The sequence below is a fragment of the Cetorhinus maximus genome, chromosome 1 (genome assembly GCF_964194155.1).
Source record: "Cetorhinus maximus chromosome 1, sCetMax3.hap1.1, whole genome shotgun sequence".
NCBI lineage: Eukaryota > Metazoa > Chordata > Chondrichthyes > Lamniformes > Cetorhinidae > Cetorhinus > Cetorhinus maximus.
The window spans coordinates 31,828,434-31,850,481 of NC_135879.1; the positions used below are offsets into that span (position 1 = coordinate 31,828,434).

The following is a 22,048-nucleotide window of genomic DNA, read 5'->3' on the forward strand; positions in this document are numbered from 1 at the left end:
TGTGGATTTGGGAGCACATCAGGAAGCTGGATCCAACTCACTGCCTTCCACATTAACCATGGCACATTAGGCTATGTGCAAGCAAGTTCCTTGGGAGAGGCAGGCTGTCAATGTTAATATGCTAATCATTCAATTACAACAATATTAAGATCTTTAGAAATAGGAGGAGTAGGCCATTCAGCCCATTGAGCCCGCTCTGCCATTCAATAAGGTAATGACTGATCTGATTGTGGCCTTAACTCCACTTTCCTGCCTGCCCCCCATAACCCTCGACTCCCTTGTAGATCAAAAATCTCTCTAACTCAGCCCTGAGTATATTCAATGTCCCAGCCTCCACTGCTCTTCATGGAAGAGAAATTCAACGACTAACGGCTCTGTCTTAAATGGGAGACCCCTTATTTCAAAACTGTGCCCCTAGCTCTAGATTCTCCCACGAGGGAAATATTCTCTTAGCATCTACCCTGTCAAGCCCCCTCAGAATCTTACATGCTTCAATAAAATCACCTCACATTCTTCTAAACTCCAATGAGTATAGGCCCAACCTGCTCAACCTTTCCTCATAAGACAAATCTTTCATCCCAGGAACCAGCCTACTGAACTGCTCCAATGCATCTATATCCATCCTTATGTAAGGAGACCAAAACTGTATACAGTTCTCTAGATGTGGTCTCAGCAAAGCCCTGAACAGTTGTAGCAAGACTTCCCTACTTTTATACGCTGTCTCCCTTGCAATAAAGGCCAACATTCCATTTGCCTTCTTAATTACTTGCAGTACCTGCATGTTAACTTTGCGATTCATGTACAATAACAGCCAGATTTCTCTGTACCAAAGCACTCTGCAGTCTCTCTCCATTTGAATAATATTCTGCTTTTCTATTCTTCTTGCCAAATGGATAACCTCACATTTTTCCACATTATATTCCATCTGCCAAATTTTTCCCCATTCACTTAACCTATCTATATCCCTTTGCAGACTCTTATGTAACCTCCTCACAACTTGCCTATCTTCGTATTGTCAGCAAATTTGGTTACAATACATCTGGTCCCTTCATCCAAGACATTAATATAGATTGTAAATAGTTGCGGCCCCAGCACTGATCCCTGTGGCACTCCACTGGTTAGTTTGCCAACCTGAAAAAAGCCCATTTATTTCGAACCTGTTGCCTGTTAGTTAGCCAATCTTCTATCCATATATTCCCCAACACCTTGAGCTCTTATCTTGTGCAGTAACCTTTTACATGGCACCTTATTGAGTGTCAAAATCAAATAGACTACATCTACTAGACCCCCCCTTTATCCATCCTATTTAAATTCTCGAAGAACTTTGATAAATTTGTCAAACATGATAGGTGGAACCTTGTGCCCTACCCCGTGGTGCGTTTGCTGGCAGGGGGGCATTTAATCAGGCGTTAGGCTGGTGGGTGGGGACCCCGCAATCTTTCCGACTTCATCCCAATAAAGTCTGTGGAGGGAAGGCCTATGGATGGCCTTCCATCCCACTGCCAACTGAGGCCTTTAAGTGGGCATCGGAAATGGAGGGCCCACTGAGAGACACCCCATTCCCCTGCTGTCACCATCCCCCACCCTGCTTTCCACCTCAATTCACCTGTGTCTGGGTCCCTCCTCGATCCAAGGCCTCAGGTGGGTATAGTACTGGCAGTAGCCAACACCTCCCCAGTGGTGCTGCTGAGCATAGCAGAGCTGCTGGCCTCTTATTGAGTAGGTCTGTACTCAACCAGACCCCACTTGTAAAATGTGAAACAAAATGTCTACTGTTAGATGTGATTCTGTAATTGGGCAGGATTTGCTGAACAATCCCAAGTGTGTTAGTAGGTACACTAACAACCAATTTAAGATAATCAGTTGAGCTCATAACATGGCTCATTTATACCTGCATTCATGTGCAGGCACCCATTCTCTGCAAACAAAAAGAATATGTTCAAGCCTTGCATCTTTTTTGAATTACTGGGAAGCTTGGAGAGCCTAGAGTTCCCCTGTTGCTTTCTCCATGGCAATGCCTCAGCCAGAGCTGACTTGTCAACCAATCAGCACCCATTTCTTCTGTACTATAAACTGTTATGATCGTTTGAAATTTGACAATCTTGCACTTGTCCTGGTAAGTGCAAGATGCAAAGCTTCGGAAATATGTCTTTCCAGCATTATTCAAGTTCTACACTTTGAAGCGACTGATAATTAAGGATTCCAGCATTTTCCCATTGACAGGTTAGGCCAACAGGTCTAAAATTTCCTGCTTTCTGTCTCCCTCCTTTCTTGAATACATTTGCAGTTTTCCAATCTGCTAGGACCTTTCCAGAATTTCAGGAGTTTTGGAAGATTACAACCAATGCATTCACTATCTTTCCAGTCACTTCCTTTAAGACGCTACGATGCAGGCCATCAGATCCAAGGGACTTTTCAGCCTTTAGTCCCATTAGTTTTCTCAGTACTTTTTTTCTAGTGGTTGTGATTGTTTTAAATTCCTTCCTCCCTTTTGCCTCTTGATTTTCTGCTATTCCTGGGATGCGTTATGTGTCTTCTACTCTGAAGACAGATACAATATACTTGTTCAATATCGCTGCCACTTCCTTGTTTCCCATGATTAATTTTGCAGTCACAACCTCTAAGGGACCTCACTTCAGCTACTTTTTTTTCATTTTATATACCAGTAGAAGATTTTACTGTCTGTTTTTATATTTCTTGCTAGTTTTCCCACATACTGATTTCTTCCTCTTTATACATTTTTAAGTCATTCTTTGCTGGTTTCTAAAATTTCCCCAATCTTCTAGCCTCCCACTAATCTTAACAGCATGGTACACCTTTTCTTTCAATTTGATACAATCCTTAACTTCCTTAGTTAGCCAAGGATGATGCATCTTTCTCATGAAATTATATCTTTGTTGAGTTATGAAATATCTCCTTAAATGTTTGCCATTGATTCTCTACCTTCTTACTTTTTAACCTATCTTCCCAGTCCACTTAGTAAACTCTGTCCTCATTCTCTTGTAATTGCCATTATGTAAGTTTAAGACACTAGTTTTAGAACCGCACTTCTCACCCTCAAACTGAATGTGAAATTTGATCATCCAATGATCATTCTTACCAAACCGATCCTTTACTATGAGGTACTAATTAATCCTGTCTCATTTCACATTACGAGGTCTAAAATAGCCTGTTCCCTGATTGGTTTCAGAACATATTGTTCTAAGAAACTGCCCAAACACAATCTATGAACTCATCCTCCAGGCTACCTTTGCCAATTTGATTTGGCCAATCTATGTGAAGAGTAAAATTGTCCATGATAATTGCAGTATCTTTCTTACAAGCGCCCATTATTTCTTAATTTATACTCTGTCCTACAGTATAGCTACTGTCAGGGTTTTTGCAATTTAACTGTGGGCCTTTGAGTTTCCCATACTTCCTGGAACTTTCCAGTGAAAGCAAAGTGGGAATGCAGCAGCAAGTAAGGGACCTAAGACAAGGAAATATGCCAATAAGCACTGACACCTCTCAGCTGCTTTCTCACCTGCTTGTGTGAAAGACTCTGCTTACAGTACTTGCTTTGAGAGGTTACTTTACAACTTTGGACGTTTATACATTGGATTGCCACTTTGGAGCTCCGATTTATTAGATCAGTGTGGGTGTCGCTAATGCTATTTTAATTCATACTTCAGATGAGGACCGAGATGACCAGCAGCACGAGTAAGAGCAGCAGCAGACCAACTTGCTCCTCACAGGCCTGCAGCTCCACTGATGGGAGGGATGAGCAGCGAGATGCAGCTCGCCAAAGACCATATACAGCACACAGGGTGTATGGACACAGGATAACCTCCTCAACATGTTGGGACACCAATGTCGCAGGAGGCTCAAAGTTTCGCGTCAGGTAGTAACAGACATTTGAAGCCCAATGGAATAAGAGATCTGCTGTCAACAGGACCTGGTGGCCATGTTCTATTAGTGGCTGTCCATGTCACCACTGCCTTTCAACTTTTTTGCCCTGGATCCTTCCGGGGTTCTACTGGAGACACCTTCGCATAAGATAGGTAACTGATGCCTTGTATGCCAGGGAAAATAATTATGTCAACTTTTCCACCCACGATGCCAGTCAGAATCAATGGGTGCTTGGGTTTGCAGCTCTAGCTGGCTTCCCACAGGCATTGAGACGTCATCGACTGCAAGCATGTGGCAATTAAGGCACCCCTCCAGATCACCCTGAAGTATTCATCAACCGCAAGAGCTTCCACTCCATCAGCATGTAGCTAGTGTGTGCAACTACAAAAAGATGTTTATGTAGGTGTGCACAAGTTTTCTGGGCAGCTGCCATGATGCTTTCATTCTGTGACACCCCACCCCCTAATCTCTCCCCACCTTGAAGCTGACTTAAAGGCTGAGTCAAGGAATATCCACTTAAAATAGGACTGCTGACACCCATAAGGAATTGTGGAATGGAAGGATTCGAAAGGCTGTTTTTGTAGGCTGGTAGTCCATGATCAATAGTTTTTCCTCCTGTTCTTATTTGAATGCGCCAGCATGGTTAATTTGAGCCCTTATGTCCAGGACACTATTTAAGTGTGATGTACCATGTCCCACATGGCATGGACATATGCCAAATGTAAGATTTTTCATTATATTGATCTAAATGTTTCCTTAATTCTGTATAGTTTCTATCGCCACCATCACACATTATGCTTCCTCCAAATAGGGCCACAGGCGATTTACGAATGCAAACATGAGTAACTAGTTTCATTTTGGACATAACCGAGAGTGAAAGTGCACGAGATGATGTTCAGATATTGCACATTATTCTAGTTTTATTACCAGTTCTCCAAAGTCTGCTGATTCTAGATCGCTCAGTGCAGTATCAATATCCACCTGAAATTTGAATGTTGAGAATTAAGGATGCAACAAGGAAAGTACATACCAGAATCACTAAACTCATTTAAAAAAAAATCTTTTGGAGCCACCTCTCCACTCAGCATGTGAAAAGCACAAATGACGGTTTAATTCATAAATTTACAGACAAAATGTTAAGATTTAAATAGCTATGAGGAAAGAGCAAGTTCTTTTTTAAACTATGCTGCAGATGGGATCTGCATTTATAAGAAGCAGCAACGCCATTCTGCCTAACACCAGTTTATGAAGTGCCTGGTTGGTTGTTTCATTGAAAGCTGATCATTTACTGTGTACATTGATGAGTATAGTTAGTTAACTGAGGAAACAAAAAGGGAAAAATCTAGATTTTAAAAATAGTCAACTACAGTGTGGTACAGAATGAAATATCCACTATTTGCTAATCTTTATCATTCCATCAGGGAAAAGCAAGAATTACTCCACAGGGAGGGAAAATTCAGTGCAAGTAACCATGGGCTACTCTTCCAAATTTCTTAAGAAGTGAACCAGAGTCTGAATTAGATAATAGTGCGTCGCGAGGAAGCTAAAAAGATGAAAACATTTTGGAAAAATGGACAGAACAAAAAAACAGCTCGCCTAAATACCTTGGAAGAAAAAAAATCCAAAAAGGACTTTAGCAAGGCTTCAATTGGTCTAATCATTAAATAATAGCACTAAGCATCACATGTTCCAAGGGTTGATTTGAAATTGAAACAAACAGGTTGACTGACAATTACATACAGAGCACTTTCATGGAGCTTAGTTATAATAAACTGACAGAGAATCCACGCTTCACTTATTAGTCTACCTAGGAATTATCCTATTTGTACTTTTTTAAAATATGCTAGATTTGATTTTGTGGGCCTAAAAATTGGGCTGTTTTTAAATGTTGCTGCTTCATTGATTGATAAATCCTAAATTATCAACAGGAATTGTTAGCATCGGAAACTGGAGATATATGCAAACTAATGGGTACATTGACTCAAACATGTGGTCGAGTTCCACAGTATACACTTATTTTGGCCGCAAAAAGAAAAGTTGAATGTGCCCATCAATATGATTTCCAACTTTTACTTGGATCATTGAAAAAAAGTTAAAGAAGTTGCTCAGGTAAAGGTGGATAGGAATTCCGGAGTTTCTCTTCATTGAAGTATTAACAAAGATTTTTTTTTCAAGGGACTGGCTGCAATAAAGTCCATGATCAGGGTTGCATGATTTTGGAACAAGTGATCTAATCAGATGAATAGCCCTTTTCTCCCCCATTCCATAGCATTCTATGCTCTTATTAAGAACTGCTAAATTGGTTGGTCATGGTGCAAAACCATTAACTAGTAAGACTGTAAAATCTTCCACTCCCCGTACTCAAAACCTACACGAATTAAAACAAAAGGGGCAGTTATAAATTTAAAATGCACTGACTGCGATTAATTTCAAATGCTACTTTCACAAAGTATTTAACGTCAAAACAAAGTGTAAAACACATTTCAGATCCAATATTTTCTCAGCAGGCATGGAAATCCTCCTTTATTAATTAATCTTGCTTGTTCTGAAAAGCTGCAAACTGCAGTATCCCCATTTAATTAAATACACATTCAATATTTCCTCATTGTACTTTATAAAAGGACTTGGGACAAATCACATGCAATAGCAGCAAGAGGCCAGTGAGTGGCATTGAAGATCATTAAAAAAAATCCAGAACACATTCTTTATCCTATCTTTTTGATCCACACAGAGCATGGGGTGAATAATCCGGGAGGTCCGGCACACTCCATGCTCATCCGCCCACAGCCATAAAGTACTGGGGGGGATGATTAATGAGGGCCAAGTGGGACTTCCACCCCTCATTGGGGCCCTCTGAAGCTGCTGGCCAATCCAAGTGGCCAGCAGCCGCATCAGTCTCAGCAGCTTCAGGAAGGCGCCAGTGGCTGCTGCCGGGACTGGTGAGAAAAGGACCCCAAGGCCTCAGATCCCCGAGCAGGTAAGTCCGGGGTCTTGGGCCTGGAGGATTTGGGCAGTTTAAGGAGAGAGCCAGTGGGGTGGGGTTTAAGGGAAGGAATGGGTAGGAAGGAAGAGGGATTCAGCCTAAGTGGGGGCCTCCCTGCAATCAGTAAAGGGCAGCCCCCGAAGACTGACCCCATCCCTTCTTTCCCGCCCTTTAACAACTTGATGTGAAAATTGGGCTTCCCGCTCCCGCCCTGCTGCCCACAAGCATTTGATAACAAGCCCAACTGACCCTTAATTGTTCATTTAAATGTGACAGGCAGGCTGCCGATTTCAGCCCCCCCTCCCCATATTATGGGGGTGAGCTGGAAAGTGGTGGAATGGGCACCCACCCCATTTTACGTGCCTCCCCCGTGGAAAACATGCCCGCCAGGGGCACATAAAATTCAGCTCCGGCTTTCTGCAGGCATTATGGAACTTTATGTTGAAGAGTGCGTATATGGATGGCAATGGCAAATGCAGAGATTCATAATATTTTATGTTATTACATATTCATTCTGAGGTGGCACAATATTACTATAACTGTTTGAACATCATAGTTGGTAACTTTCAAGCAACATACATATTAAAAGAAAAAGGACATTTGAAATGTCATTAAGGGGAAAAAGGAGGTTAAGTGAAAAACTGTATAACCATGCAATACAAGTCACATTGAACTGGTGTGAAATTGAGTCACTTGAAACTTTCCAGTCATAGAGACAGCATTCATCTATGTTATTAAAATGCACCATAGCAAATGAGCAGAATTAACAAGATTGCAAGGCTATGCTCTCTTCTCTCTTCCAGATATTGCAGGGTTCAGTACTTTGCAGTAGGAAAGTCAGATTGTAAGGTGGCAAAAAGAGATGGGGCCTGAAGTACCCCAAACAAATGATTACAACAGATCATTGTAAACAAATAAAGAAAAGCTTGATGGACTTTGCAATATTGGAGTGAGTTCCTTTGAATGTTATGCGCAGTGACAACCTAACAAATTGATGAAGATTTCCTCTCAGCAATATTTGTGGTGAAATGGGAAGCACCTTTAAAAGAATACTATTCCCCCTTACAATTAGTACAATAACAACTTGCATTTAAATAACAGATTTGACACAGAGCTGCATTAAGTGACCAAAAGTTGGTTAAGGAGGTAGGTTTTAATGAACATCTTAAAGGAGGAGAGATAGATAGACAGAGTGGTTTAAGGAGAGAATTCCAGAACCAAAGGCATACCTGTCACATGTGCAATAATTAAAAATCGGGGATGGGAAGAACCTAGAATGGGGGAAAGCAGAGATCTCAAAGGGTTATTGGGCTGAAGGAGGTTACAGAGATAGGGATGGATAAGGCCATGGAGGGACTTTAAAACAGGGATGAGAATTTTTAAATCCAGGTGTTGCTGGGCCGAGAACCAATGGGGGTCAACGAGCACAGGGATGATGGGTGAATGGGGCTTGGTGAGAGTTAGGAAATGGGCAGCAGGGTTTTGGGCTGGCCAGGAAAACAAATTAAAATATAAAATCATGGTTGCAATTTCCTATAAATTATCAGTGCCTGTAGGGATCACATATTATTATTTGTCAGTCTAATGAATTGTATGTACCTTGCACATTTTTCTCAATTTTTGATTTTTCTAGAAACTGAACATATGAAACCTTTATAAACTAAATTGCAATGTTGCTACTAAGTGCCCAGAAGAATTTTTGTCTTGCTTTTTTGTACTTTGTAGAAGTCAGTTTCTAACTTTCACATCAGAAAACTTCAAAACTTTTCACACAATAATGCAATGGGTGATATGTATTTGAAGGCTAAGGTAAAAGTTGAACAATAAAGAAGGGTAAAAAAAAGTTTGACTGCACACAACAGTTGTAGTTGTCCTTTGAATAGAATTAGCTTACCTTGATACCCTGGGGTAACGTAAGCCAGCGAACTCCAGGTAGACCGTCAATAAACAATGCACTTGAACTACTATAACACTGGGAACTGGGACTTGCGCTGCAGTTTAACTTTGCTGGCTGGATGGCTCGTTGGAAGTACAGATTGAAAAAGTGGTCCAACCGGGGAATATTCTCCAACTTGCAAAAGGCACTGAAGGAGGACAAGATACTTAGAATTAAAGAAGCTGAATGACAAATTACTTCATTAACTATTTAAAAGCAGAACACGATATAAAAATAAATCAATAAACAAAATGACAATAACTCATCATATAATAATTAATATCACAGAAATGCTAGTTTATGAGAAGATGTTTAGAAGTCACTTTCAACCTTAGCTTAGTGTAGCTAGAAGTAAATAAATACCCCTCGCCATCTGCTCTTTTGTCTAGATAAAAAGCAGCTTAACCATCAAGACCTCTTATAGATTACTATCATTAGCAGTAAATTCAGCACCAATTTATTTTTCCAGCTATTTTTGACTTTTTTGGTCTGAACAGTGAACGCTGATATGAATTGGAAAAAGAATTAAACAATAAGTGAGAGGAGTTGTTAAGCCTGAATTTATGGGTCAACTGTTATTAAGATTTGATGCCAATCCATGGAAAAGCACACCCAGTTTAATGAGATACTGCTACCCTTTCCCCAGCCACAGTCTTAGGCTGACTATTTGCAACGTTTGCATCCTGTTCAACTCCAAATGGAGTTTCTGATCCATATCCTCTCTCGCAGAACACTTATTTCTACATCTATAATGTTATCCGTCTTAGTCTTTACCTCAGTCTATGCATTGCTGAAACCCTTATAGTTTTCTTTCATCACCTCCAGACTCTTTTATTCTAGTTTTTTCATTGCTAGTCTACTATTCTTCACCATCCATACAAACCATTACGACCAAAACACTTCTGTTCACATGCTTTCCTGCACTAAGTCCCTTTTGCCCATCACTCCCATCTTCAGTGACCTATATCAGCTCTTGGTCCTTATAATACCTCAAATCTAAAATTCAGGTCTTGTCTTTAAATCTTATGGTTGCTCCACTCCTATCTCTAATTTCTTCCATCTCTACAACCCCATCAAACTCAGCTTCTCTAACTGCAGCCTCTTTGCATGCTTCCCGCTCCCTCCCTCAGCCCCATCACTGGCAGTTACATCAATCTCACTCTCTGGAAATTCCCCTCCTAAACGCCTTCATCTACCTTCCTTTAAGACCTTCCTTAAAAACTCAGTCACCAAACTTCTGGTCATCCTTCCAAATGTCTCCTGCTTTGGTAGATTGACATCCATTTTACTGATGCCTCAGATGTTTTTATACATGTGAGGCATGATATGAATGCAACCATTTGTTGTTGTTTACAGAACAGGTAATGTTCATGAAACAATTCGGAACAACCTGTTTCAAAAACTTTGCTTTTAAACAGTCATTTTGGACACAGGGGGCCAGATTTTCCTTTTTGAGATGGGAATCACAAGTCAGGCCATTTTGCAGCATCGTGATTCTGCTACCCAAGTGGCTGTGCCCCCCCATGGTATCTTCATGATGGGGTGGTGGAGAAGGGCTGGAGTCAGGGCCGCTGCCTTTGGAAGCATGCCTGAGGCAAGAACAAAGGTGGACAGGCGCAGACAGGTTAGAAGGCCCACCTCCATTTATTGGGACAATGGTCCATTTCTGAATATATGAGCAATAGGCACCCGATCCCTCACCTCTCTCACACCTGCGCCTCCTCCACCCAACCCCATTTCCCCTCCATAACACTGATGTCCACTGACTCAGTATCCACTATGTACAGAACTCATGAGCCCTATAATACCATTGAGAAGTCTTTTAGATGCTCACGAAACTGTTAAAATAAACAGTCATTCAAAAACCTCTTCAAAAAACTCCTATCCTCTTAGGAGCTTATAAAACTGTCAATGAAACACAGTCAATCCAAACTGTATTGAAAAAGTTAATTATCTTAAGTGCTCATAAAACTGTCAAAACAAACAGCCATTCAAAAGCCTCTTCAAAAGTACATAATCATATTAACTGCACATAAAACTGTCAAATTAAAGCTCACAGCTACCTTGACAGCCATGTTAACAGTCCCTGCAGAACTCAACCCTTTAGTGGGGTTTAGAGCATAGCAAGGTATTAATTATGGGATTCCATTACACAACTGAATAAATAAAGACTGTGGAGCTGAATACATTAAAGCCTTTTGAAGTAGCCTAAACAGATAACTCTCTGTTGCACTGCTTCAAAGGCTGTTCAGGTCGCTGGACTGTGAATCAATGCAAAGGTTAAAGCACAGGGTCCAAATGACACGTATCAACATTGTTGAATGCAAAAGAACACTTTATCTAATGAGTACTGTACTCTAATGCATCTGAACACTTTCACAATGCTGGTCCATTTAATTGTCACTTCCGTTTAAGAAGAAAGCCCCAACATCAATCACTACATTAAAAACATACTTAAATCAACATACAGCATCTAATTATCATGTGTGAAGTTGCTAACAATTTTTAAATTAACCTGTGAAAAGATTCCCGACTCCGGAACAGGCTTCCCCATAGTTCACAAACCCTTTAACCTGGCATAGTCCACAGAGGCTTCAGAAACCCACCCACCTTGCTGAAAATTTCAAGCTCCACGAAATATAAAAATGGGGTAAGACAGCAACATGGAAATCGTGACATCTGTTTACGTACATGTCAGGTCACGACCTGCCACATTTCCCAGTCAAAATGGTGACGGGGGGGGGGCGGGATTCAGCTGGCAAATTAGAAATTCCAGTCCCTCCCGCCTTTCCCCCGTCATGAGTTTGCCCTGTGTTTGGATGGCAAAAACCAGCCCAGGGCATCGGCGCACTAACAAAAGAATAAGCGCCTGAGGGCAAATGGTGCCTCAGTTTGACATCTCATCTGAAGATGGCACCTCCGACAGCACAGTGCCCCCTCAGAACTGCACTGAAGTAGTATCCTAGATTATGCACACAAGTCTCTAGAGTGGGTGCCTGAATCCACAATTTTCTGCCTCTGAGGTAAGAGCACAATCGTTGATCCAAGCTTAGCACCTGTGATATCCACTGTACTAAAAATTTTGCACATATGCTAAATATAATTTCATATCAGCATTCACTCAACTACATCAACAATATTGTATCACAGATGCCACAATATACATCAAAATGCTTAAATATCAGCTATGCTTCTTTAATCCAAATTCAGTTGCTCAAACATATCTAAAACAAGCAGTATAGGCCACAGTACAGATTTTCTCTATCCAGAAAATGCAACATGATGAGGTGTTCACAAGCCTGACTGGAACAGGTGAAAATATCTCCCATCAAGTTGGAGATTTTATACACTGACTCTAGTGCAAAAGGGAAGCATAACTCACTCTCACGTGGTACTCAAGATATTTTCACTTTCTACTGTGAATTAATATTCATAATCATGCTCAGAATTTACTATAAATCTGGTGCTTGTAACAATTGTTTTTTGGTACTTGCCTGTCTAATGAGTTGTACATATACTTCAAGGTTCTCACAACATTCTGGATCATGTTCCTTAGCTGTGGAAGCGGTACCCTTTGAAGGAGAGAACAGCCTGTCAATTTAGCATGTGCATATGTTTGAATGAATTGCAATTGTTCTTGTACTAGAGGAAATAGATCAACAAAAACTCCTGTTTGTGTTTTTGGGGGAGGAGAAGAAGTGGGCAACAATAACTTGTATTGATATAGTGCCTTTAATGCAGTAAAACATCTCAAGGCATTTCACAGCAGCATTATCAAACAAAATTTGACACCGAGCCACATAAGGAAATATTAGGACAGGTGATCAAAAGTTTGGTCAAGGAAAAATGTTTAAGAAGTGTCTTAAAGGAGCGGAGAGTTTAGGGAGGGATTTCCAGAGCTTAGGGCCTAGGCAGCTGCAGGCACAGCCATGACTGGTGGAATGAGGTCAGGCGCCCAGTGCTGAAACAGGATGAATGATCTCATCCGTGCCGCCAGGGTAAGTCAACCATCTCATCACTCTCAGCTCACACATTCACAAGCCCATCACACATTCACAAGGATCTCACTCAATGCCAAATAATCAGACATTACCACTCACTCTCTCACACATCTTCACATCTCCATCTGGGCTCATCTCTGGAGACCACATCATCAACCCACCCATGGCTCCCTTCACCACCCACACATGCCAGGCGTCCTTATCATCTGTCTTTATGCAGGACAAGCTCGCACACAATCACAGGGAGAGGTCCCATACTGGGAGTGGAGTGCCAGAACTCAAGGTCCTCTCTCAGTTCGAAAACCAAGACATTGAGCTGGCTGGAAAGGACATGGACTGTGCCTGAAGCAATGGTGAAGTTGGCAGCAAACACCCATGTGAAGATCCTGCACCAGCTCATCTCTCAGACAACCATACTGTGAGTGCATTGTCTTGCTTTAGAGTCGCCGGCCATGCACAAATTATCTCTACTTTCTTTCATAGGAACCTCAGCCAAATGTCAGATGGCTTGACCAGCCAGGCCCTTAGCTCGAGCCCTGATGACACCATGGATGAGGATCCTGAGGACACCAAAGCAGAAGACCCTTCACAGCACTAATGCACATCCTCCACCAGTGCAGAGACACACATATCGGTGGGATCTAGTTCTAGAGCAGACTCGGGGTCACAATCTGGTGAGCACAGCACACAATCTGGTCTACAGCAGGTGGACGCAAGGACATCCAAGGCTGGCAGCACTCTGAGGATTGCTGGAGACCAGGATTCTGCTGAGGCCGAATCAGATGACGAGCTTCTGGACTTGGTCCTGAGTCAGTTGGTGGAGCTGCAGTGACAGTCACGGGAACATCAGGAAGGGTTGTCAGCTGCATTCCTCAGATTGCAACGAACAATGGAGAAGTCCGTCTGCATTCAGTCTGACGTGACCACGCCGGCATGCCAATGCACTGAGGCCAACACTGGCAGACTAGCGGCTGCTAAGGAGACCTTGGTCCAGGATATCGGTCCTACACTGGTGCAGGAGCTGCACTCCATCACTGCAGCCACTGATGGCCATGTGAGAGGGGGACGGGGCACCTAGATCTCACTCCAGCTGCCCCTTCTCCTCAAGGAGCCAGCCAGGGGCCCTCAGGCAACCATAGGGAGGAGGACCAGCAGATGGACAGCCCGGGACCATCCACCCAGGTGACTCCAGCAGTGTTTAGCCAATCTCAATCCCTGCTTCTGTGACCCCATCACCTCCAGCTCCACAGGTCAAGGAGAGTGCACCTGCTCCACAGCAGGACATCCAAAGCAGGCCGGGGCCCTCCAGGTCTCAGCTCTCCAAAGGACGCCTGCCAAAGTCATCACAGACAACAGGGTGTAGCAATCAGCAGGCTCCCTCCACTTCCGCTGTGGATGTCAGTGATGCAGCTAAACATAGCGCTAAGATGAGAAAAGTTACAAAAATGTAGGAGCGCAACGGTGGCACCGGTGTTCACAAAATGTATATAATGTTCACAAATGTAAATAGAATCACACCCATTTCACATCTCTTGTGTATGCCTCCTTTTTATTATGAGCTGTGTTGCTGTCAATCAGGTGAGATACCATACTGCTTCCCCCCAGTTATTGTCGCTATCATGGGCCTCTCGTCTATGTAGTGTGCTTTCATATTACCAGAGTGTGTGCCCCTTTTACAGATCATTCTCAACATCAGTGATGCCTCAACCTTAATGTAAAGCATGCTTGTGGAAGGAACCTCATTCACATGCTTTGCAGGGTCATGTCATGTTTATTTTTGGCTTTGTAAAATTCAGGCAGAGGTGTTCTCCTATCTCGTATGCATTCTTGAAATGTGAGGGTGTAGTGTACAAGGAGAGATGTGTTTACACATGGAAAAGGGTCATATATCATGCATCTCCATGTGCTCTCTGTCATCTGGCAGGGTTTTCAAGCTATGAGCCCATACTCAGAGTTCGTGTGCACTCATGTCTGACAACTGCATTTCTGACTTTCCGAGTGTACATCTGCTAAGCTCACCAATAAGTGGGAGCACCTTGCCACCTCAAGGTGCCAAAGCTCTGCCCTCTTCAGCCACAAGATTGCCTGGTGCTTGAACTTACAACCCCGATCATTTCTCAACTTGTAATTGCCTGTATTGCGGTCACAAGGCTCTTGTCACAAATGTTGGGGTGTAGTGCTTTGCGTCCCATCACCTAAGTGCTTGCCAAGACATGTGATGCTAATGGAAAATGGCGATTTTTGGTGGCCAATTGAGCCTTTGAGCATGCTCTGGAAGCACACATTGTAGCTTTAGACAATGCTGAGGGGAGCAATGGGATAGGAGCAAGGATGTACTGAATTTGAAGTCTGGTCTTTATTAGCAACGATTCATCACCTTGAGAGCCACATGATGTCTGAGCATTTTGGAGTTTGCAAGGGCCAGGATTGGCCATGAGGACAAATGTGTGTCTTAAAAAGGCGGCGTTTTAATGTCTGGCATGCAAGTGGTTGAACGTCGTCACCTTCAGGTGGTCCAGATGCATAGTAAGATGAGGATAAAAAGCAGGCCAGCATTCCTAACAGAGTGCCGGATATTAATGTAATAGAGAAGGTGACACAGAGGATTGAGTAATTTCTGATTATATCTACATCTGCGGAACGTGTTGCGCTGCCTTGGCCAAAGTGTCACCTATCAGCTTCACCGTCGAAATTACATAGAATGCGTTGTCCCATTGTTGGAGATGGATCTCCTTGAGGAGCTTTGTCAGATTGAAGGCATACAGCTATGAGCCCACTGAGGATAGTGGAACAGCTCCTGACTCTTGTAGGTTGGCACTGTGATTGGGATGCTGGAGATACGCTTGAAGAGGCAGCACTTTCTGACGTCTGATGTCAGGACTCCCTCCTCCAGTTATCACCTCATCTCAGCAAGGACACATGCTCCTGAGACTTCATCATCCTTCAAAGGATCAGGACAATGTCAGCCTGATGTGTAACGATTCACTCTCATTTGAAGTGTATGGTTGAAATGAGAGGAAGAGCAACATTAATGTTAACGTTGACTCATGCTGGCAGGCACTTGTCCAAGAGGGTACTCACTGCAACTTGTCACCCTTCTCATGGAATCTGGTGGCTACGAGGGTCTCATGCACACACCTGCATTGCCTGGCTAGTGCTATGGCCTCTTCCCTTGCAGCCTCGGCTTCTTCGAACTCAAGGCCCTCATCCCCTTAGACGTCCTCTTCATCGGAGAAGATGCGCAGCTCCTCCATGTCGGCATCTGGCAAGTCCGCCCCCGCATAACAGCGCCAGGTTGTGCTACAAGCCTCGATGATCCGTGAAACCTTTTGGGGACCGTACTGGAATGTTCCGCCAGATATGTCTAGGCATCGGAATTGCATCTTTAAGATGCCTATTGTCTGCTCCACCAGTGCTCGGGTAGCAGCATGAGCATCATTGTAACTTCTCTCTGCAGGATTCTGTGGCTGCCGCATGGGCATCATCAGCAATATCCTTTGAGGTACCCCTTGTTACCAAGGAGCCAACCCTGGATCCTGTATGGTCCCTTGAAGATGTCTTGGATCTTCAAACGACTCAAGATGCATGTGTCGTAGACGTTTGTAGGCATCCGGCGCAAACCCACATGATAAGCTTCTTACGGTTGCAGACCAGCTGTACATTGAGCAAGTGGAAGCTTTTCCTATTTATGTGTTCGCGTGCCTGTTGCCAGGGAGCTTTTATGGCCACAAGTGCAGTTGTTGGCTCCCTGCACCTGTGGGAATCAGGAAATCAATGCAAAGCCCAGTGTTCTGGTGTCCTGGCTTGCTTGATCTATGTCAAAGTTGACGTAATTGTGAGCATTGGCAAAAATGGGGTCTGTCAGGTATGCATTTTTGATACTGGAGAGATCCCACAGAGGTCCCCAGTGGAGCCCTGGAAGGAACCATACATAGAAGTTTAGTGCGGCGGATACTTTTACAGTGGATGCCCTCCCAAGCCCTGTGGTGCCAATTCCTGGAGAATGTGGAAAATGAGTCACCAGATCCCTGCTGACATGTGGAGGCATCGGCGACACTGTCTCTCTCTCTCTCTCATCTGCTTATAAGACACGCGAGTTCTGTATACCCTCGATCTTGCGAGGCACCTACACACGACGTCTACGTGAGCTTCATCCTCTGCATCTGGAGGGGGCCCTGCTGCCGCTTTGTCTTGAGGGTTCAGCTCCTCCCTTTGCCAAGCCTGACGCCTTCATTGTAATGTTCTCTTTCTTCTCTCCAGCCTGTATGAAATTATGCAGGCAGCAATAAACCCAGGCTCCATATGGTCCCTTCCCTGAAATATCAATGAGAAACAGGCACAAGTCAGCATCAGCCTGTAAAGGTCCCATTTCTGTCAATAACTCGTCAGTGAATGTGGGTTCAAGGGCTTTGTTCCAGTTCGGAAACTAATCGCCCCAAAAATCCAGGCCAGCGCAGGATTAGTTTCAAGGCGCTGCAGCCCCCCCGCCGCCCCCTCCCTTTACATGACAGAGTACTATGGAATTACTTAGTCCAGGCTCTTGGAGGCACTGCTTTCAGCCCAAGTGCTTAGATCCCCATTCACTGCACTCTAATACCACACTCTTTCCATAGGGAAAATGCTTAGTCAGGAACCGAGATCATTTGATGGGGGGCTGAGGCTTCGCTTCTGTGAAGCTGCCAGAACCATGATTCTAACACGCATCTGAAGCTTGTCCAGTCGCATAATTGCTCTGGAGTGCATTACCACTCTGGGGAATCTCCACGCTATGAACAAGGTGTTAATACAATGAGATTGATTAGTTCCACTTTGCAGGATTAGTCTCACATGAATGCACATCTTAGCTCCACTTTCCTGATTCCCTGCATTATAATTGAAAGGCTCCTAACATGTCTCAGCCATGCATCTCTCTTCATTTGGGAATGCACAGTTCAGTTGGGTGCCCCTTTATTCGGCTCCCCAGAGCTCAGTGCCCTCACCAGAGTATCTCCTCATTTTCATTTTGTACTGCGCCATCGCTGCAGGTTGGAAGATGGTGGTGCTGAGATCTCTCTACCAGATTTACATGGATCCTCCCTGTGAGTGTGTGGAAATCCCTCCCATCGCCCTTGAGAGGCTTAATGTTCAGGTTTCCCTCCCTCCAAGAACCTCTCATTCCTCCCCCCTGCATTCCTTGATCCCATCAAGATTGTGGTGGATATCCTTTTGTTAATTCTCATTGTATCAACAACCTCCAAACTAAACGTCTCTAACAATGAAACCCCTTTCATAGTATCAATTTTATTAGTAATATAAATATATTGCTTGGTAGCTGCTAGATAGGCATCCGTCTTCACCCCACTTCATGAGTGCCCCATTCAAAAAATGCAAATGCACGCTATCTCTCTTACATATCAAAACTAGTACACATCAAAGCAATCCAATTAAGACACACTCACAGACAAAACCTCTATTTAAGAAAAATATCACCCTGAACATGGTGAAGTAGATGTGCCTATGGCCTGTGTAGACCTCACCCCTCCCCATCTTGAGGCCACTTGTACAGTCTGACATATACCACCCACCCCCTTCCAACACCCCTGAATGCCCCCACAATACATTTTCCCCTTCTAAAGACTGCAGATGCCTCCCGACTGAATGTGTCATCTGCTGCCCAGTCTGATGACAGCAAACCCCCGGCGTAATGTCACGCCAACGCCCTGAACACAACATGCTGGATGTCATAAAGCTATTAATGTACATAATATTTTGGAAAATATTTTTCTTAAATAGAGGTTTAGTCTGTGAGTGTGTCTTAATTGGATTGCTTTGATGTGTACTAGTTTTGATATGTAAGAGGGATAGCGTGCATTTGCATATTTTGAATGGGGCATTCATGAAGTGGGGTGAAGACTGACGCCTATCTAGCAGCTACCAAGCAATATGTTTATATTACTAATAAAATTGGTACAATGAAAGGGGTTTCATTGTTTGGGAGGTTTAGTTTGGAGGTTGTTGATACAATGAGAATTAACATTAAATGGGAGTGGTAGGTATAATTTTAGCAGTTTTCGGGTGTGTAGAGCAGAGGTAATGCGGAATCAAAAGGCAGCTGTAAGCCTACCACTGTGTCTGCAAAGAACCAAAGTGAAGAGAACCTCATTTTGAATTCGTAAGGTGAAAATGCTTTGCCTGGTGTTTGGTTAAGTCTATGGGTTGCTGTTGTCTTAATGGAGAGTAGTTTGGGAATTTGTTAAAAGTTATGATAGTAGTAATTTGTAACCATGTGTATATATATTTTTAACCCGTGTAAATTAATAAAATGTTTCATTTAGTTTAATGTAAAACCTTGAGAACTGGTGGTCTGATTCCTGAATTTAGAGTCGCATCTCAAACATAACACTTAAAATTATAGGTTATAACAGTTGATTAAAGATTCCCCCTGGGATTTTTAAATAACTCCACTTTACCAATTGCTTCAGTCATAACACTGGACACGACTGAGACTGGACTGACATCCCAGTCCAGGCAGGGGGAGGGCATAAGGGAAGTCCTTGCAAGCTTGAAGCGCTTCTTCACTCAGCGATCCTCCCATTCTGGTCCAAAGTTGCTTATGTCATTCTATAACCATCTCTCTCCCCATCCTGGTTCTAAGGATGTTTCCCCAACACTGCCCACCCTCCATGGCCCCCTCTTCCATTCATGTGTTTGAGTGCAACCTGCCCCACTCTTCCCCCTCAGTGGAGGTTTTGACACTCTGACACCTCAGGCCAGTTTCCCACCCTTCCCCCAGTGGAGACCTAGTCCTGCAGCCTCCTCTCTTGCCTCAGGCCAGTTTCCCCCCTTCCCCAGTGGAGGCCTTGCCTTGTAGCCCCCTCTCTTGCCTCAGGCCAGTTTCCCCCCTTCCCCAGTGGAGCACATCCTGCAGCACATTACAAGCCACCCCTGCCTTACCGCTGGTCTGGTAGGTAGAAACTTGCCTCTGACACCCCTCTGAAAGCGATGTGATGCTGCCTGCAAAGACTGGGCCGAGTCTGAGTTGCCGTGAGCATTGTCTGATGCAAAGTAGGTGAATGAACCTCGAAGTCATGAGCAAAGTGCAGGTCGCCACAACTGACATTGTGATACACGTCAGTCTAATTGGATGCCAACATGCCCTGGGGATCCAGCGTTGGGGAATTAATTCCGGCATGCAGCCCTTATAATGAAATGCAAATGTATTAAAATGATGTTCCCGACATGCCATGGCGGGAAACAGAGCCTGCCATTGACTGTTGGAGCAGACAATCCCGGACTGCTTTTACGACAGCAGTAAACTGATTCTTTTAATCATGTGATATTTTCCACTCCCGCCTGGCAAAACACCCACCATGGGTGGGAGTGGAGAATCCTGGCCTGTGTTTTCAGATGATGTTGCGGAGAGACTGTAGATATGAGAAATGGGAGGGGCCATGGATAGATCCTTGGGGAACTCCAGAGGCAATGGAGCAGGAGTGGAAGTTGCTTAAAAATGCAAGCATCTGCTTCATACAATACATCTGTGACTACACTTCAAAAGTACTTAATTGGTTGTAAACGTTTTGGGGCATGAAAGGCGCTATATAAAAGCAAGTCTTTCTTTCATATGTGTCACAAATTATTGAACATTCTCCTGCTGTCTGTAAAGCCAAATCCTGGAAACCACAGAAGTATATTTGACCTTCTGGGTTCAGAGCTTCTGAATACAATTAGAAGTATTCTTTTGGTGAGCTAAATGAAAAAAGAACATGCTTAGGCCACTATGAATTATTAATTACTCTTCCAAGAATTTTTTTACAACATTAAACACAAAATGCTTTTTTTTTTACCTTTCAGCTGGTAGTCCTATGAGCAGCAAGTTGCTACCTTCCTTCCAATAGCCTACGTGAATAAGTTTTCCATCCAGCAGCAATGACGAACTAGCCAAGAGAATTGCACAAAAGTAAATTATTTTAAAACATTAAGTAAGCATCATGTTCCTTCCTGATTTTCTATGCCTTGATTTTCTTTGGTTATATTTACATTAAAAAAAGGGAGGAAGGGATAGACCAGGAAATTACAGGCCACTCAGCCTAACCTCAATGGTGGGGAAGTTACTAGAAAGAATTCTGAGGTACAGAATATATCTGCACTTGAAGAGACACGGATTAATCAGGGATAGTCAGCATGGATTTGTTGAGGGAAGGTCATGTTTGGCAAATTTGATTGAATTTTTTGAGGTGGTAATCAGGAGTGTTGATGAGAGTAATGCATTTGATGTGGTCTACATGGGCTTTAGCAAGGCTTTTGATAAGGTCCCTCATGGCAGACAGGTCAAGAAAGTAAGAGCCCATGGGGTCCAAGGCAAAGTGGCACATTGGATCCAAAATTGGCTGAGAGGCATGAAGCAGAGGATGATGGTAGGGGGATGTTTCTGTGACTGGAAGTCTGTTTCCAGTGGGGTTCTGCAGGGCTCGGTGCTGGGGCCCTTGCTGTTTGTGGTGTACATAAACGATGGACTTAGATGCAGGGGGTATGATCAAGAACTTCACGGATGACACAAAAATTGGTAGGGTGATAAATAGTGAGGAGGATAGCCATAAACTGCAGGAGGATATCAATGGACTGGTTAGGTGAGCAGAGCAGTGGCAAATGGAATTCAACCTGAAAACGTGAGAGGTAATGCACTTGGGGAGGTCTAACAAGGCAAAGGATTACACTATGAATGGTAGGACACTGGAAAGTACTGAAGATCAGAGGGACCTTGGCGTGCATATCCACAGATCCCTGAAGGTAGCAGGGCAGGTAGATAAGGTGGTTAAGGCAGCATATGGGACACTTGCCTTCATTAGCCGGGGAATAGAATGCAAGAGCAGGGAGGTTATGCTGGAACTGTATAAAATGCTGGTTAGGCCACAACTGGAGTACTGCATGCAGTTCTGGTCACCACATTATAGGAAGGGTGTGATTGCACTGGACAGGGTGCAGAGGAGATTAATCAAGATGCTGGGCTAGAAGGTCTGAGGTATGAGGAAAGATTGGATAGGCTGGGGTTGTTTTCCTTGGAGCAGTGAAGGTTGAGAGGGGTCCTGATAGAGATGTATAAAATTATGAGGGGCATAGATAGGGTGGATAGGAAAGCACTTTTTCCATTGGTAGAGGGGTCAAAACCAAGGGGCATAGATTTAAGGTAAGAGGTAGAAGGCTAAGAGGGGAGTTGAGGAGAATTTTTTTCACCCAGAGGGTGGTCGGAGTTTGGAACTC

General features: G+C 43.6%; 1 protein-coding gene across 6 annotated transcripts in view; it reads right to left on the minus strand.

Moving 5' to 3' along the window:
* The window catches only part of intu (inturned planar cell polarity protein), a 186,205-nt gene that overhangs the window by 43,697 nt on the left and 120,460 nt on the right, over positions 1–22,048 (minus strand). For all 6 annotated transcript variants that reach the window (XR_013576316.1, XM_078539673.1, XM_078539679.1 and 3 more), the window contains 4 exons: positions 20,635–20,724; positions 12,302–12,379; positions 8,766–8,955; positions 4,816–4,869 (listed from right to left, as the gene is read on the minus strand). Coding sequence is in view for 5 of the 6 variants with exons in the window: in XM_078539673.1 (XP_078395799.1) it covers positions 4,816–4,869; positions 8,766–8,955; positions 12,302–12,379; positions 20,635–20,724 (412 nt within the window). In the remaining variant the exon portion in view is untranslated. The remainder of the gene's footprint in view (positions 1–4,815; positions 4,870–8,765; positions 8,956–12,301; positions 12,380–20,634; positions 20,725–22,048) is intronic.